The sequence below is a fragment of the Diospyros lotus genome, chromosome 12, assembly GCF_014633365.1.
Source record: "Diospyros lotus cultivar Yz01 chromosome 12, ASM1463336v1, whole genome shotgun sequence".
NCBI classification, from domain to species: Eukaryota; Viridiplantae; Streptophyta; class Magnoliopsida; order Ericales; family Ebenaceae; genus Diospyros; species Diospyros lotus.
In genome coordinates this window covers 11,618,280-11,637,224 of record NC_068349.1, presented here as the reverse complement: position 1 = coordinate 11,637,224, position 18,945 = coordinate 11,618,280, and the positions used below count along the sequence as shown (strand labels likewise).

The 18,945-nt window shown below is 35.8% G+C and overlaps 1 protein-coding gene across 1 annotated transcript; it reads right to left on the bottom strand.

Annotated features, from left to right (window-relative positions):
* Positions 1–297: 297 nt before the first annotated feature.
* Positions 298–18,444, bottom strand: LOC127813883 (vesicle-associated protein 1-2-like). Its single transcript, XM_052354988.1, has 8 exons — positions 18,099–18,444; positions 17,934–18,004; positions 17,719–17,800; positions 17,299–17,414; positions 16,952–17,107; positions 16,758–16,799; positions 2,206–2,283; positions 298–766 (listed from the first exon to the last, which is right to left on the bottom strand). Exons 1-8 carry the CDS (start codon positions 18,154–18,156, stop codon positions 662–664), a joined length of 708 nt encoding a protein of 235 aa, XP_052210948.1. The 5' UTR covers positions 18,157–18,444; the 3' UTR covers positions 298–661.
* Positions 18,445–18,945: the final 501 nt, after the last annotated feature.

Below are 18,945 nucleotides of genomic sequence, written 5' to 3'. Positions count from 1 at the left end.
AAAAAATAGATTTTCAAGAGCAAAATTTACCTTACGTATGAAAATCATTAGTACATTTATGAACTAAAATATATGAAAAGGAAAAAAAGTTAAGAACAAAATAATTGGACATTTCACGTGCTAAAAGCCTAAAAAACATTTAAAAAACATAAAAAAAGCCTGTAAAACATATTAATCCTAGCCAACCAAGTCTGACAAATAATAGCCTTTAACTAATAAAAGCATATCACAACTATGCAAGGACATTATACATTTAACAATTTCTTCTTAAATATGTATTATCTATTAAATGCATCTATTCTTACAAACTCTCCTTGCATAGAAAGCCTCTTCATAGTCGTTATGGATATTGTTATCTGAAATTAAAAATACAGAGAGAAAAAAAAAGAAAAAGAAAAGATGCCAATGCTATGTATCACTATCATCAAACCAGAATTCCCAATTCTGAACAGCTAACAAACCAATATGAATCTACCCAAGTAAGTCGTTCTGATACAAAAAAGTCAACCTAGATTCAACTGTGTCTTTCCTCCATGAATTTCTCTCTCTATATATTATCTTTATGGAGAGTTGAAGAAATAATAAGGAATAAGATGAGGGCATAAGATGAACACTTGATGAATGAATACTATGTGGACAATTTTTTTGAACTAAATTGTGTCTACTTCATGAGATACCCAAAAATGACGCCGAGCAATCCAACAATGATTATGAAAGTGAAGGGAAGGTTGCCACGATTTCTGCTGCTTTCGCCCTTCAAGAGTTCCTGCACGCAATGAAGCACGAAGATGAGCCATTTCTATAACTCAAAGAACTCAAGTCACACGAGGAAAACAGAAGACAGTATCTCAAGAGCACAGTTTTGAGGGAAGCATTCCATCTGATCATCTTCACTGGGGTGTGCAAATATCTATGGGAACTTCGAAAGCTTAATCTTTACAATGAATGAGAAAAGAGTAATTAAAAAACTCATCAACTTCAAAATCCCCACCACCCACCATGGCTAATTGCAATCTTTCATGCCTGCCTTAATTTTGTGATTCAGTTAATGAATGGGACAGGAAGAATTTGTCACCAATTACTAAAATTCTTATTTCAAAAAGCCACCATTTAAAGTGAGTGCAGATCGGAAAGCTAAAGTGATATTACTATGATCTAAATTTTGCATAACCATTATTCCAAAATGAAAATTACTGTTTTTTACATCTCATTATAGGACATAGATACATGAAACTATCTATATGCATAACAATGTAAAAATATCAACTCCCATTTTACAAACATCTGCATTTTTATTCATAATAAAATAGCTATGTTATGACATTATCAGGGATAACCAGATCAGGATAAAATCATATCTGGCAATAGCATTAACAACACAGCTATTGCAGGAGCAAAATTTCTGTCACCGCAATTTCCATAACCCTCAAGCCCAAAATGATGCAAAGAATGCCTGATATTATACTTGTGATGCAATTGATTACTTTGATAATATTCAACTCAGGGCACGGCTGTGTGCATTCCTTGTATCATAATCTAAAACTATATTTATGTAAATCATAACTTTGACAATACAAGAATGTTTTCTTTTTCTATTTTTTTTCTTTTTTTTTTTTTTTTTTTGGGGGGGGGGGGGGGGGTGTGTGTGTGGGGGGGGGGGGGGGGGGGGGGGTGGTTGAGAGGGGGATGAAGATGCATCTTAATCAGATTCTTTAAATGTTTCAATTAGTAAGTTATGCATCATTTTCACATTTTACAAGTAATTCTGTATATAAGAACTAGAGCCTTAACCTCCAACTCCCAATCTCTATAAGCTAACTGGTAAGGTTCTGCCCATTAGTCTGCAAATGTGAGGAAATATTTATTAACTGCTGTCAGGAATATAGATGGCTGTGCTTGAAGGCTTCACTCAATTACTATTCAGAAAAATACACCTTTATCAAGCATACATACTACATAAATTTCTAGGCCGTGACATTTGCAGTTGTGATTGATGAGAATTCAAAGGAAAATGTCAGAGAAACATGCAACTTGAAAGTGGGGTGAAGATGTGGGGAAGTGGACAGAGACAGGTGATGTCACGATGGAAAGACACAAACGGTATTCAAAATCATCTTAAACCCTTTTGGGTGGCAAGATTTAAGAAAGGAATGTAACAATGCCGAAACGAAAAATCACAAAATAAAGTTGCAGAAATTTCCTTACCAGTTCTTGACGAAGTTTATTATTTTGCTGAAGTGCCATACTTTTTTCTTGAGTCAACTTAGAAACAAGAGCTTTTGCCTGAAATTGTAATCAAATTAACGTAAACAGTCATGAGTTCATGCATGAGTTACAAAAGAGTTACTGCAGTACAAGTTAAGTCTACAGGTCCTGATGTGTACCCATGGGCAAACTAAAGACAGGTATCTAGCATTCAGAAGAAACAAGGCTCAAACAAAAGCTGCCAGCATAATGAAGCAAAGTTAGCAAACTACTAGGGCTTGTTGTACATGCCTTTCTTTTTGAATTTTTGTTTTCATTTTCACTATTTTGGAAACAAAAACAAGAAATGAAGTTTGACTGCTCATTCAAAAATTTTGAAAACTTTTATAAAAAATAAAAATAATAGGGAGGTGTTTCCAAATGTTCCATTTTGTTTTCATTTTATTTCCTCCCCTCCCCTACCCACCACCAGCATGCTAGTAGTTGGAGGAATAGCCAGGTGACTTCTAAAATAGCTCTGGGAGTCAATGGCGACTCCTAGAGCCACATCTAAGAGTCAATGGGGACTCCTACACCTCATTTGGGAGACTCCAGCAACTCCTAGAAGTCATTGGAGCCCAATGATGACCACAAAAAGAGAAAGAAATTTCAAAAATAAAAAACAAAACTGAAACCCAACAAAATTATCAAACATGTTAAAGTTTTTAAAAGTAAAAATGAAAACTAGACAAAAGAAAAATAAAGATTATACGTACATACACCTATCCATGTAAGCTGAATCTAATAGATTCGATTGTGGAAATTATCACTATAAGACAGATTTTTCTCCAGAGCTGAGGCATGGAAAAAATTATATCATTACAGAATTTTTGGATAGAAAAGGTTGTCAAAATACTATTATAATGCCATTTCTATAATTCTGATGCACTAATAGGTTTTCCCTACCCAATGCATAGACACAGAGAGCGAAATTATTCTATATGAAAATTCTGTACAAAAATTCTATTTGTGTGGCACTACCCCATGGACAAAAGGTGGATTAATTTATTGAATCCAACTATTTTCCCTAATTAAACAGAAAAACATGAGAGGGGGAGAGAAGCGCATTCTATCATATCCAAGATGCTTGAACTCAAGATCAACTTCAACTCAAGATCAAGCTCGTTCAGTATTCTCAATATGAGAATTATTAGCAGACAAGTTTCAGTCCTTGTTTTTAGGTCTGCTATATAATTTTTTTATTACCTGGCCATGTGACTGGACATATTTTAGTTTTTTATTACACTTGTTACATTGGTTTGGGGAGGCAAGTGGTTATTTGTCACTGGGTTTGTGTGACTTCCTAGAGCCTGTAGAATCTGGGGGAGTACAAGTTTCTGAGGTGAATTCGGGTGAAAACCTCAGGTGTGGTTAGTACAATGCAAGATATTTGCAACCACTATAAATATTGCATTCTCCTGTGTGTGATTGTTGTGCTTATTGTGTTTTTTTCTTAGGTTTTACAATATTATTTGCAATCACATATAAAATGTGAAGACAATCAAAATCAGGTAAATTTTTACTGACTCAATTCATCCCCTCTCTTGAGTCAAACCATAAAGATAAATAAAGAGACCAGCATAGGAGATACTGAAGTTTTTCCAATTATAATTGGATTATATCAAAAATATGCATTAAGCCCTGACCTCTTTGCCTTAGTAATGAATGAATTCATTATATGCATCCAAGAACTCTCTGTTGATCATTCTCTTGTGCCGAGAATACTGAATGAGCTTGATCTTGGGTTGAAATTGTCTCAATCCAATGGAGCAGATATCAAGCATCTTGATCTTACAATGTTCTACATTTGTTGAATAAGCTATATAGCTTTGTTTATTATCTATCTATTAGAGTGGACATACTCGCAATCTTTGATACACTTTTTATATTGGTTTGGGGAGCAAGTGATTACTTCTTGTTAGATTTCTGTGGCTTCATATAGATCCCATGGAATCTAGGGGTGTAAAAGTTTCTGAGGTGAATTTGGGAGAAAACCTCAAGGATGGTTTAAGATCAGTTGGATCTTGTAGAGTGGACATAGGCATGAGGGGCACTGAACTGCTACAACTACTATGTTTACAATATATTTAAGTTCACAACATATTTGCAATCACCCATAATACATAAAGGCAATTAAAATTGAAGAAAATATTTTAGATTCAATTCAGGCATCCCTGTGCCTCCCCCCCCAAGACAAACCATAATGATAAAGGGGCCAACAGAGGAGATATTTAAGCTTTTCTAATTATAAACTGATTACATATAGAGATCTGCATTAAGCTCTTATCTCTTTGCCTTAGGCCTTGGTAATGGATGAACCCATTAAACACAACCAAGCAGGGAGTGTCTTACTCTAACTTGTGTTAAACAAGGAGATTGAGATGATTTGGGGAAAGTTCTTGGAAAACTGTGCTTTCCATATCTCCAAAAAACTCATTTTAGGAGTTTTCCAAGTCAAGTTGAAATTTTCTAGATCTCCATTTTCTATTTGGAAAATTTTTGTATTTGAACATGTTTTGTAATTTTCCATTTTTTGTGGAGTAATTTTCTGAAAAACTAAGGTTGTTTTCCACAACTAAACAGACCCTCAATGTTTTAAATTGAGTAGCTTGAAAACTAAATATATGGAATGCAAGTTTAATAAAAATGTGTTAATGATGTTATAGTGAGACTTGAAGATCAAGTCATCCCAAGAAAAAACCAGTTCAGATAAATTATCATCACCTCCCAGTCATCTAGCCTGTTAATCCTTGTAACCTATCATCATCTCTAGACAAATGACCATCACCTCCTACTCATCTACCCTGTTAATTTCCATGATAACCTAGCAAGTTTTAGTCCAATCTTAGGAAAGACCTTATTCCTCGTCATAAATAGGATGGGATTGGCCTCGTCGTTCTTAATAATTAATACAAAACGCAAATGGGGATTCCGTTCCCATTGCCGACCCTTGTAAACTGCATAAGATTCTATAGTAGTAACAACAAGTCTTTATAACTCATATCAAGCCTTATCCTGTTTGGCTATTGAATTCTAACTCGCAGTCATTTCTATATATAGCCTTATATTTCAAATCATACTCATTCCATTCCATGCACTCTCCCCATGAGAACCCTTGTTAGTCTTCTTGCATGGCCAAACCATCTTTTACTTGTGTCTCATGGATCTATCCTCAATAGTAGTCACACTAACCTTATTATGGATAATCTCATTTCTTATTTTATTTACAAGTAGTAAGTATTAGGAAAAATTAAGTTATTGTAATCAAGCTTGATGAATTTATTAAGTTGATTTTTTTGATCAATTAGAGATAACAACTAGCTAGGATATTGATGATGATTCCAAATTAGAGATGGATTATTAATTATAGATAGTTGTGGAATCCTAGTGAATCCTAGTTAGATTTAGTTCAAATTAATTATTAGATAGACATTAGCTAGTCTATATATAGCAGTAGTTGGTTTCAAATTTGATCATTGTAAAGAGTTTAAAGATCATTGTAGGTGTCAACGATTGGGAGACTGATCTTGTTCTTATTCTCGGACAAGATCAGATCATTTTGATGATTGTGATTGATTCCTTTATTTTCTTTCTAAGTTAGAGAATGTATCTTCTAGATGCTGTAAATTTTCTATATCTTGTTGTATCCTAATTTGTACAAGTTTCCATAACTGAATTTGGAAACTATTCTATTATGTTTTAGGAACTTCCTAAGTTGATAGGAAGACCTGTATATATTCAAATCATTCCCTCAATGGAAGATTAAGATTGAAACATTATTCCCACGTCTTGTTTGACATGGTATCAGAGCCATAGAATAGTCACCGTTCTTTGGGATTGTTAAGGCCTTTCATCAATCTTCTTCATTTGATATTATGTCTACTATCCCTAACTCTAATCCTATGTCGGATTCAGCCAATTCCAATTGTGCAATGGAAATTTCATTTGTTGGAACCAATAATGTAGGCTCGGGTGGAGTAGTGGCTCAGTCAAGTGCAGAAGCTGAATTCAAGTCTATGGCTCTAGGAGTGTGAGTTATTGTTGAAAATAGCAAAGAACAACAAGGATGAAACCTGGATTGAGAAATCTCAGAAGAAATCGTACTTCCTAATGATTCTATTGAATACTCTATGAGCAGTTTAAATAGACAAGAGATCCTAAAATCTAGGAATTTAAAATACAATAAAAAACTATTTAAAATACAACAACATATTTCAGATATAACCAATCTCCTAAATTTTAGAGGTAGATAAGATTCTATCTCCTCCTAGAATTTAGGAAAGCTGGAGCTTTATCTTGATCATAAATTGAGGCATTATCTTTGACCATAATATCCCATATTTCAACGCTCCCCCTCAAGCTGGGGAATGGATATCTACCATTCCAAGCTTGCATATTAAATTCTCAAACCTCTTAGCTGCTAAACCTTTTGTGAATACATCAACTACCTGTTACTCGGATGAAACATGAGGAATATTGATTATTCCTGCATCCAATTTTTCTTTGATAAAGTGTTGATCTATCTCGATGTGCTTTTTCCTGTCATGCTGAACCGGATTATGTGCAATACTTATAGCAAATTTGTAATCACAAGACAACCCAATTGCCCCTTGAGTTTTTATCTTCAAGTCTTCTAGGATAATCTTGAGTCATAGCAATTCACATATTCCAAGGGCCATAGCCCTAAATTCTGATTCTACACTTAATCTAGTCACAATGCTCTGTTTCTTACTCCTCCAGGATACTAGATTCCCACCTAGGAATACACAATATCCTGTGGTTGATCTTCTATCAGTAATAGATCATGCATAATCAACATCTGTAAAGCCTCTAACATCTAATTCCCTTCCTCTTCTAAACAATAGACCCTTACCTGGATTAGTTTTGAGATAGCCAAGTATCTTCCTTACAGCTTGCATATGCTCTTCAGTTGGGTTATGCATGAATTGGCTTCCAAGACTAACAACAAATGTAATATCGGGCCTAGTATGTGAGAGATATATCAACCGACCCACTAGCTTTTGATATCTCCCTTTGTCAATTGGTTGACTATCAGGATCCTACCATAGGTTTCCATTAGGTTCCACTGGGACACTAGATCCCTTGCCTCCAGTAAGTCCTGTTTCAATGAGTAAGTCCAAAATATATTTACGTTGAGATAAAAAGATACCATCCTTAGAGTAAGCCACTTCAATGCCCAAGAAATATCTAAGAATACCAAGATCCTTGATTTCAAACTCATGGGCTAGGTTCCTTTTTAGCAGCATTTGTTCCTCATCATCTCCTGTCACGATTATGTCATCCACATATATTAGCAAGGCTGTAATTTTTCCTTCCCTTGAGTGTTTCATGAAGAGTGTATGATCACCTCGGCTTTAACTGTATCCCATAGTCTTCATGGCTTTAGAGAACTTGCCAAACTAAGCCCTAGGGGACTGTTTGAGCCCATAGAGGGCTTTCTTGAGCCTGCATACTTTTCCTTTTTCTTTTTCTTGAAATCCCGGAGGCAACTCCATGAAAACTTCCTCTTCTAGGTCTCCATGCAAAAAGGCATTCTTAACATCAAACTGTTGCAATGTCCATCCAAAAAATGCTGCCAAAGATATTAGAATTCTTACTGTTGCCATCTTAGCCACTGGCGCAAATGTTTCAAAATAGTCTATGCCATAGGATTGGGTATATCCTTTGGCTACTAACCTGGCCTTGTACCTGTCTAATGTTCCATCAGCCTTGTATTTTACATTAAATACACATTTGTAGTCTACTGGCAAAACTCCTCTTGGTCTTGGCACTATTTCCCAAGTCTAATTTTTCTTTAAGGCTCTCATCTCTTCCATCATGGCTTACTTCCCATTCTGATCTCTTAGGGGCTCTTCTACTGAATTAGGAATGACAATTGAACCCAAAGATGCTAGAAACCCTTTGTGTTTTTGAGACAGCCGGTGGTAGGATAAGAAATTAATTAAGAGATGCTGGGTACATCTTCTGACACCCTTCCTAACAACAATAGGAAGATCTAAATCATCATAACTTGGGTTAGAAGGATTAGAACAACCTGAAACTGAGAACCGAGAGTCATTTTCTGGAATAGAAGGTTGTATAAATTCCTTACCTTGACTAGGATCAGATGATGGTGCTTGTTGTGAATCCAGAACAGGCTGTCTTCTTTTGAAAACATAGGGAGATCCCTTGAAACGGCCTGAGGGTTGCTGGTTGGACTGCATATTGTGAGATGCAGGAACAATCTGCTCACTGTTGCTGTTTGGTTGAGATGAGAGAGGCCTAGATTGAGATGGAGGGCAAGAAGAGAGTGGAGAGGGAGTAAGCTGAGATAGTGCTTGAAAAATATCCTCCCCAACTGTCTAGTCACCATCTAAACACTCCCCCTGGCGGCCATTTTGATGTGAAGGAAAAAAAGTTGGGTTTCAACAAATGTAACATCCTTAGAAATATAAAATTTCTTTGTAGTTGGATGATAACATTTGTATCCCTTTTGGGTAGGAGAATAGCTTAGGAAAACACACTTCAAGGCCCTAGGATCAAGTTTGTCTCTATTTTGCTTGGGAATATGAACAAAAGAAACACACCCAAAGACCTTTAGTGGAAGAGGAGAATGCAGATTCAGATCTGGGAAATAAGTAGATAGGAGCTGAAATGGGGTTTGATGGTTTAGGATTTTTGAGGGTACTCAATTTATCAAATAGGCAGCTGTAAGAGTGGCTTCCCCCCAGAAATTCTTAGGCACTTTATGATGATGTAGGAGACTTTGAGTAACATTAGGAAGGTGTCTCATCTTCCGTACCGCCACTCCATTTTGTTGTGGAGTATGGATACAAGAAGACTCATGAATTATCCCTTCTTGTTGGAAAAATTGGTGTAAATGATTATTAACATAATCCTTTGCATTATCAGTTCGGAATTTCTGAATTGAGCAATTGAATTGAGTGGAGATTAGCTTACAAAAATATGGCAAAATGGTGCTAACTGCAGCCTTATCTTTCAATAAGAAAACCCAAGTCATTCGAGTAAAATCATCAATAAATGAAACAAACCATCAAGCCCTCGAACAATTTGGTATTTTAGAGGGTCCCCACAAATCGGAATGAACCAAAAAGAAAGGTTTAGATGACCTCTTATTGCTAGGTGGATAGGACACTCGGTGATGCTCGGAAATAACACATACCTCACACTGAAATTCACTAAGATCTAGGGACTGAAACAAGGAAGGAAACATAGTTTTTAGAAGGGGAAACGAAGGGTGGCCGAGCCTATAATGTTGCAGCCAAACATGTGCAGTGGGATTAGAAGTAAACTGAGAGAATCCAATAGCCTTAAAGGATCGATTTTCAGTCGAAGGATAGCCTCCATTTTTCTCCAAATAGTACTGCTCATGTTGTTCCCTAGCTGCACCAATCATCTTCCCGATCTTCAAGGCCTGAAATTCACACACATTAGGAGATAAATTGGCATGGTAGTTTAGATCATTAGTTAGTTTATGAATAGACACAAGATTGGTGGATAAATTTGGCACATGTAGGACCTTTTGAAGGGTAATACTTGGGCTGAGGGTGATTGTTCCTTGGCCTTTAATGGAAACTGAAGTTCCATTAGCAATGGTAATCCGTTTAGAGGTAACAATAGGCTCATAAGTGTCAAAAACAAATAGATTAGGGGTCATGTGATCGATGGCTCCTGAATTTAGGATCCAAATGTCATTCTTATCAATTTTAGAGGCATTAAGAGATAAGTAAATGAGTTACCAAATGTACACAATTACCTTGCTGGGCGAAAGCACAGTTTCCATCATTGATAGTCTTAAGCCTTAAGTTTGTTAATTTCCTCACCATCAAGTTGTGCAAGCTCAGTACTTGGGGCTGATTCTGCCTTACTAGTTGTTCCTCCTTTCTTGTTCTCTTTGGCTGATATGTAGGCCTGCTTTTGTGCTACCATATTTTTAAAACCTCCCATCTTTTTTAACACAACCTCCTTACCATGAAGTTTGAAGCAATGATCCCAGGTATGCCTAGGCTTGTTGCAGAAACTACACCAAAGCCCTTTACGATTTTTGTTGGCCTCTGTTTTTCCCATTCTGAATCGTGCTCCATCCTTCTCTGCGGTAACCATGACTGATCCTTCTATTCCTCCGTCACTGAGCATGACTCCCCTTCGATTTTCTTCACTTTTTACCATAGCGAAAACTTCATTTAGGGAGGGTAGCTTCTCCCTACCAAGGATTTGAAACCTCACTTGATCAAACTTAGCATTTAACCTGGCAAGAAATTCCACAATCCTATCTCTCTCAATAATCTGGCTAAGAGTGGCAGCATCATTACTACATATCATCTTGATCTCTTGGTATTGATCTAGCTCTAACTAAAGCCCATTCATCTTGTTAAAATACTCGATAACAGTTAGAGATGCTTGTCGAGTACTATTAATCTCTATTTTGATATCAAAGATTACCGACACATCCTGTACCTTGGAATAGGTCTGCCTAATGGTGTCCCAAATAGCCTTAGCCGAATCTAAGAACATATAGTTTTTACTAACCTCAGGTTGCATGGCATTCCACAACCATGACATGATAAGAGAGTCCTCAATATCCCATGCCGAAAAAGCTAGATCAATAGTCTTCGGGGGTGAGGCAATGAGGTGTCCTAGTTTTCCTCGTCCTTTGAGGAATGTTCGAAAAAGCTGCGCCCATTGGAGGTAATTTTTACCGTCCAATCTGTAGGAAACATGCATTCCAAGTAGTTCTCCACTGCCAGATCCAGAGAAGTTACCCTCACTTCCAGTTATACCGGTAATCGAGTCTGGTTCTGACTCTCCAGTAACAAGACCGGGATTAACATCCGAGAGTTCTGACATCCTTAGTAATTAAGGAATCAAGAGAAGGCAATAAAGGCCTCGGGGAGGAAACAAAGAACGAGTGACAAAGAATGAAAGACCAGAGTGCAATGAAGGCTCGGCCAGGGTCTAAGAGTAGAATGAAGGATCTGATACCGTGTTTAAAACAACAAAGGACAACAAGGATGAAACCTAGATTGAGAAATCTCGGAAGAAATCGTACTTCTTGATGATTCTATTGAATACTCCATGAGGAGTTTAAATAAACAAGAGATCCTAAAATCTAGAAATTTAAAATACAATCAAAAACTATTTAAAATACAACAACATATTTCAAATATAACCAATCTCCTAAATTTTAGAGGTAGATAAGATTCTATCTTCTCCTAGAATTTAGGAAAGCTGGAGCTTTATCTTGATCATAAATTGAGGCATTATCTTTGACCATAATATTCCGTATTTCAACAGTTACTAAGGTTGAAAATATTGCTTGATGATATGAAAATTGAGTGGAAAGCTCTTATGAGACTCTATTGTGACAATAAATCAGCAATAAGCATTGCTCACAATCTAGTCTAACATGACAAAACGGATAGGCATTTTATCAAGGAGAAGTTGGATAATGGTCCGATTTGTACTACATACATCTCCTCTAATGATCAATTAGCAAATGTGTTAACTAAAGGGTTACCTGCAGCCGGTGTCAAAGGATGATCAGCAAGCTTGGAATGGATGACATCCATTCTCAATCTTGAGGGGGAGTGTCAACGATTGGGAGATTGATTTTGTCCTTATTCTCAGACAAGATCATATCATTTTGATGATTGTGATTGATTCCTTGATTATATTTTCTTTCTAAGTTAGGGAATGTATCTTCTAGATGCTGTAAATTTTCTATATCTTGTTGTATCCTAATTTGTACAAGTTTCCATAACTAAATTTGGAAACTATTCTATTATGTTTTAGGAACTTCCTAAGTTGATAGGAAGACCTGTATCTATTCAAATCATTCCCTCAATGGAAGAATAAGATTGACACATCTTGTTTGACAGTAGGAGTAGTTGGTCTCAACATGGTATCAAAGCCAACTTAGATCTAAAACTCTCTTGTTTCTCACTTTGGTGGTTTAGATCATTGTTGATCTATGTTCAAGTTATCTGGTCGATTTAGATCTAGTTATTTTTCTTCAAAAACCTACTTGTGCAAATTTTATCAGCGTTAACAAACTTTCTCACAAGATGAAATTTACTAATGGATTCAAACACACAAGCAATTGAATTGGGTGTTGAATTATTAGCCCAATCAAATTATCAAGTTCAGAAAATCTGCTGGAATCATATCTTCTTAACAAAGATTTAAGGGATATTATAGATTGTGAAGAAAAGGTTACTCTAGATAAAGAGGATAAACCAAAGAAAGACAGATTTCTCCAAATAAAGAGGATAAATCATAGAATTATAAGCAGTGGAGGCAAAAAAATGTCAAGATAGAATTTGTCTTTAAGTTCTCTATCTCTCATAACTTATTTGATCATACTATTCAATGTAAATCTGTAAGCAAAATTTGCCATACTTTCAACAAATTGTTCACCAAGAAGGATGAGGCTCGACTAGAGATGTTCCAGAACAAGGAGAGTAGGTACTAAACAAATGGGAAATACTTGTCATGTGATCAGATGCTCCTGAATCAATGATCCAAGGAGAAGATTTAGTAAAACTAGATAGAGCAATGGGATTACTACCTGTATGTTCCAAAGATCCACTAGGAATACCCAATACCGAACTGTTCTCTATCAATTGTAGAAGCTGATCCACCTGCTCTTTATTGAAACAGTTTGTTGTGGCTTCATTTGTTGATAGGGATTCACAATGGGCCCTGTCATGCAGCTTATTGTTCTTACTGGTCGGCAGTTTTCCAAGCAAGTTTCAGGAGTATGGCATGATTTGTTACAAAAGTCAGACCATACCTGAGGTTTATCACCATCCTGACATTGATTTGGGGTGTTTTTCTAACTGACATTTGCCTCAGATCCAATAAGTGTTGTATGATCCACTGTGTCACCTGCACTTGTTTTCTTACCCAACATAATATGTCGATGACTTTCTTCCTTGCAAACTTCTGCAAACACCTCATTGATAGTAGGAAGAGGTGATCTCCCAATAATCCTTCCCTTAACTTCATCAAACTCAGCATTTAATCTAGCAAGGAATTTGAAAATACAATTAGGATCAACCATCTTTTTATAATAGTTGCAATCCTCAATCGACTTCCATTCGTAATCATTAAAAAGATCAAGATCTTGCCACAATTTTTCAAAGAATGAAAATACTTAGTGACACTATCCTCACCTTGAGTAATCTCACCAAGTTTTAGAGTGAGTTCATATATCTGGGATTGATTACCAAGATCAGAGTACATTCGGGTAACATTATCCCAGAGTTCTTTTGCTGTTGAGTAGCACAGATAATTGGCTTGAATATCTTCTTCCATAGAGTTGACCAGCCAAGTCACAATCATAGAATTTTCGGTGTCCAGGCTGCATACGTGCTGTCCATTGGGTCCAGTTCCTTAATGTCTCTTGTCAGGTAATCGATTTTGCCTCACCCTCTGATATACATCCTAATGGACTAGGAACAACATAAGAAGTTATCTCCATTAAGCTTAATGGTTGTGATCTACATGGAATGGGCTTTAGAAATATGTCCAATTGGTGCAGGTGAAGTTTCGATGATCTTGTTGGGATGGGTAGTAGAATCGGAGCAAATTTCTGACATGGTTTTGGAGAATAGAAACCAGAGAATGGAACAGAAAGCGAAGAAGAGAAGAAGAGAGATAACGGCCAGGATTCTAAAGAGGTTGAACGAAACCTAGTTCTGATACCACGTAGGAATTTTCTGATTCTTTCTTTCTCAACTTCAGAATAACTTTGCAATGGGATTTTAAGGTTAATCCTAGAACCTCTATAAGGAAATTAACTACAAAGTCAGCAAGCATCTAAGGAAACAATACAAAAAAGGAAACTGACAAAAAAAGAAACATTATCTATACAAAGAATGTTTCTGCAAGAGGAAATTGGAATCAAGGAGCTGCTGCAGAATTTTCTATATTCAATCAACCTAATCAAGTAAATCTGCCAGTTATTGGAATGAGGTGGCAGATTATTTGAGTGGGACTATGAAATCTTCAGTTTTTCTTTATTTCAACAGAAGCCAATCAATAAAATCATCAGGTTGCAATCTTCCCTTAAAGTTGGGAATATCAACCTTAATCCCAAACCGAGACTGATGGTTACTAGTTCAGTGAGGTGGACAAGAAGTATCATCATCAGTTAACTCAACAACGGGGTTATCAATTTTTGCCTAACTCGAATCATTTTTTATCAGAAATTTCATTCTGACTTCGATTGCAAGAACCCTTGTAAGCTTCAAGCTGTTGTCACAATTGTTGTTGGATTTACCTTCACAACTCTTCCCTTTCAATTTATTGAAGATTTCTTTATCGAGGATTTTTTGCCATCACTAAGGCATTATAGAAATTCTGTCTTCCTGTATTCAACCAATGTCAATCTGATTGTCAAGCAAAGGCAGCAGACCTAACCAATTACAAGAATATTGGAAGCAAAGCCAGACCAATTAAATGAATTATAGTTGGTTAAGCCAGACCAGTGGCAAAATTTAAAGGATAGTCAGCTACCAAAAGCTTTAATACCAACTGCTGTAGGTATGTTTTAAGATAGCATGTTGATCTTGACAATGTTAGAAACCCCACTACAACATTTGGCTAAAATCACCACCTTGGAAGACCATCTCAAGGATATAAAACACTCACACTCTAGGAATCCTCAACTAGAGAAGAGAAAACAAGAAACACCTTGCATTTTAATACTTCAGTACTCTAAAACCTTGCTTTCCAACTAACCCAAAGGGGTTTATATAGAACTAACAAAGGAAACAAAGCTTTCTACTTTTCCTATGTGGGACAAAATTAACATAAATATAATGCTCAACAAAAAGACTTATTTTAACATTTCAATGTGGGACAACATCCACATCATTGTAAAACATGCCACATTGCAAAGCTCAAGTATTAAAATACTAGATTGTACATGCCATTGCCTGTTCCTCAAGCTCCTTTAAGAGGATGTTAGCATGGATTTCATGCTTGGACTTCCCCAATGGAACAAGGATTCTGTGATGGTGGTAGTAGATCAACCTTCCAAGATGTCTCACTCTATACCTTGCAACAAGACAAATGATGCTTCACATATTGCTAACCTGTACTTCAGGGAAATTGAAAGACTTCATGACATTCCAAAAACCATTACTCTTGATCGAGATGTGAAGTTCCTAAGTCATGTCAAGCAAACAGTATGGAGAAAAGTGGGAATTCAACTACTATTTTATTTTGTATGCCACCCTCAAACTAATGGTCAAACTAAGGTTGTGAATAGAAGTTTGGGAAATCTTTTGCGCCGCTTGGTTGGGAAGCATATTCAATGGGATGTGGTACTATCGCAAGCAGAATTTTCCTACAATGATTCAATTAGCAAATCCGTTGGGGAGTGCAAACTTGTGTATGAAAGAAAGCCATTAAGCCCTTTGGATCTCACACTACTTCCAACTCCTTGCCAGTTCAATGTTGATGCTGCGAAGCAAGCTAAGGAGATCAAGAAGCTTCATGAAGAAGTGCGAGAGAAAATCCTTCAACAAACAGAAAAACACTAGAAGTAAGCATAGAAGCCTGAAAGATTTAAAGGAGACTTTGTATAGATTCAATTGAGGAAAGATTGGTTTCCTAAAGGTGCCCATTCTAAACTTTCTCCATAGGCAAATGGACAGCTTTGTGTTTTGGAATGTATCAACAACAAGGCGTACAAAATTGAGCTACCTAGAGATTATGGTGCTTCTGCTGCCTTTGATGTTGTTGACCTCTCCCCATACTATGAAGATGAAAGAGACAAAGAAGATCGAGACTTGATGGCAAGTCTTCTCCAACCACAAGAAAATGATGAAGATGTTGTCCCACATTGAAAAGTTAGTCTTTTTGTTGAGCATTATATTTAAGGTTGTGTTTGGATGAGGTCACTTGACCCCATCATTTAGGATTTGGGATTTTATATCCCAAATCCAATGTTTGGATACTACTTCATAAAATGGATTTGGATTTGGATTTGGTTCCAAATTACCCAATGAGGATTTGGATAAAAAAAATAAGGGAATTTCAAATGAGGGTGTCATTTGGGCTAAAATATTTAATTACATGTTAATTTTAAATCATTTTATTCTCGTTCATTAATAACAAGTGCTTATATATGTGTGTGTATATTTATTAAAATATTTACATATATACATAAGAGCCACTCCAACTTATTATAAAATGTCATTTAGTATTTGATCTAGAAGTAGTAAGTATTAGGAAAAATTAAGTTATTGTAACCAAGCTCCTATTTAGTTGGCAAATAGTCTTTCTAATGTCTATTGTGCATCAGATGTTAGTAATCACAATAGCCCTAGCCAATGCTTATGCTAAAAAATAAAGATCTTAGACATAAGATCTTTTGTGTTCTCCTAGGACCCAAACACAATAACAAAAATGTATATTGATAAGTTTAAATATATACATATATATATGCATGTATTATGTAAATTATCTATACAAATACACACCTCTGCAGATTTGTCATGTGGTTCATCAGATGCTCTTGCGACCTGTAAGCATTAAAAAAAAAAAAAAGTTCCCTTCAAAATCTTTGTTCATTAAATTCCATTAGTGCCTTTGTATTTACGCTAATTGAGAAAAAAGAAAAAAGAAAGGATAAGGAGAAAAAAGGAAAAGAATTATCCAGATATTGAAAAGCCACCTCAGAAGCACTCAAATTTCCGTTCTCCAACGGGAATGCCTTCGGTGAAGAACCTTCTTCTGAACCCTCTGCAACTGGTGAAGGTGGTTGTGGTGGAGAAACATAAACCACTCTCAATTTGCACTCATGAACAGCTTGTCCTGCCTCCTTATTGAACTGTAGAAGCACAGGCTACCAAAAATTATTATCTTCAATTGATCAAAGGCAGCAATATTAGGATGTCAATATTAGATTTTTGAATTCCACAAACTAGTGTATGAATGCAAATGTGAATCTTTGGATGGTAAAAAAGGAAAACAGGACAACAGACAGGTAGCCTAGTTAATAACATCCCATCAAATAACTACCATTTCTGGGGTAATATCCTTCAGGGTTGCACCTGGATTTGCAACTATGCTTTGAAGGAGAAATTTATCCTTGCATTGCATTTCAGGAGGAGCCTCCTTCTGCGCTTGCATGGTAACTGAACCAAAGACAATAAAAAGAGATTAAAGAAAAAACAAAAACAAAATGACAAACTATCAACAGAAGTAGCATGGATATGTAGTTTGGTTGGGGAGAAAATGCAGGAAATAACAAGTAAATAAGTACAATTGCCCCAATAAGAACATTGGACATTACTGACAGGTGTCTTGATTGATTCTGAAACTAAAAATAATAAAAAGAACAGATTCAAATTTTCATCTCCTTTTACTTAATCTAGCGTCTCTGCAACCCAACAAATTCAGAATGAAATTCAAAATCAAACTGATAAGCACGACAATTACCTATAACATCGCATGTGGAACGAGGCAAAACAATCCCCGTATTAGGACGAACAGAATACTTCTTCGGATTTGTCGTCTTCACCTAAATATACAAATTCGTGATTTATACTAAAACACACACATCCAAAAAAAAAAACTTCAACATTGTTGCTATTCACCAAATATCATAATTTCATGATTTAAATTAAATTGTCAAACAATTGAAAAACTCTCACCTTAAAGGCTACATAGTCCTCACTCTTGTTTGCTAATTGAAAAGAACAAGAGATCTGCTTCTTAAGTTCAACTAAGCACAAACACGGAATTAAACAATCAATGAACAGAAACAGAGAAAACGAATAAAACCCAAGGAGATCGAAAACGGATCGAGAGGGACACACAGGGGAATTGAAGCTCGCGAGGATCGACGCTGAGAAGCTCCCCCGTGCTCATCTCCATCTCCTGCAATGCGATTCGAGGAAGATCTCCGACTCCAGGCTATACGGTATGTTCTGGCTTTCGTTGTGTTTGAGAAACGTTTTATGAAAACAGAAGTAAATTGGACGGAGAAATCGAGGAAAGTTTGTTTAATAAGGACAACACTCATCAAATATTCAGTAACGGTAACGCCACGTAAGGTGGTGTCAGTTGCCCACTACAATGATGCCACATCATTACTTGTCAGGCCTGGGGGGCGTAAAAAGGTTCTCCTTTTTGTAATAAAATGCTACTTTTGTGAAGGATCCTCTCTTGTCTGTCTGTGAAAGGGCTGAACAAGGGCTTTTACTCAATTTGACCTCATATTTTGGTTCCATAAATAGATTGAATAGTATTATTTTATAAAAAAAAAAAAATTATTAAAAGGCGTATATTTTTAATATCACATCAAGTTTTAAGTAGAGTTTGCAAAATAAATTTTATCATAATAATTATCTTTTGTTATATTTATTTTTTATATAAAGTATCAAAATTGATTTATTGCTCTAATTAAATAACATAATTGTTACTTGATACAAACAATAGATCAAATCACCTTTATAATTATTTAATTTTATTCTCATATAATTAAAAACATATATTGCCAATATAACTTTATATTTATTATTAAAATAAGAAGTAATTTAGATGACAATTCACTTGTTAGTTTAAATCTTATGAATTATTAGATTTTTTTTTTTTTTTGATAACTTCCCAACCATCAAAAAAAGATTAAATTTTACATACTACTATTGAGATTCAACTAAATTA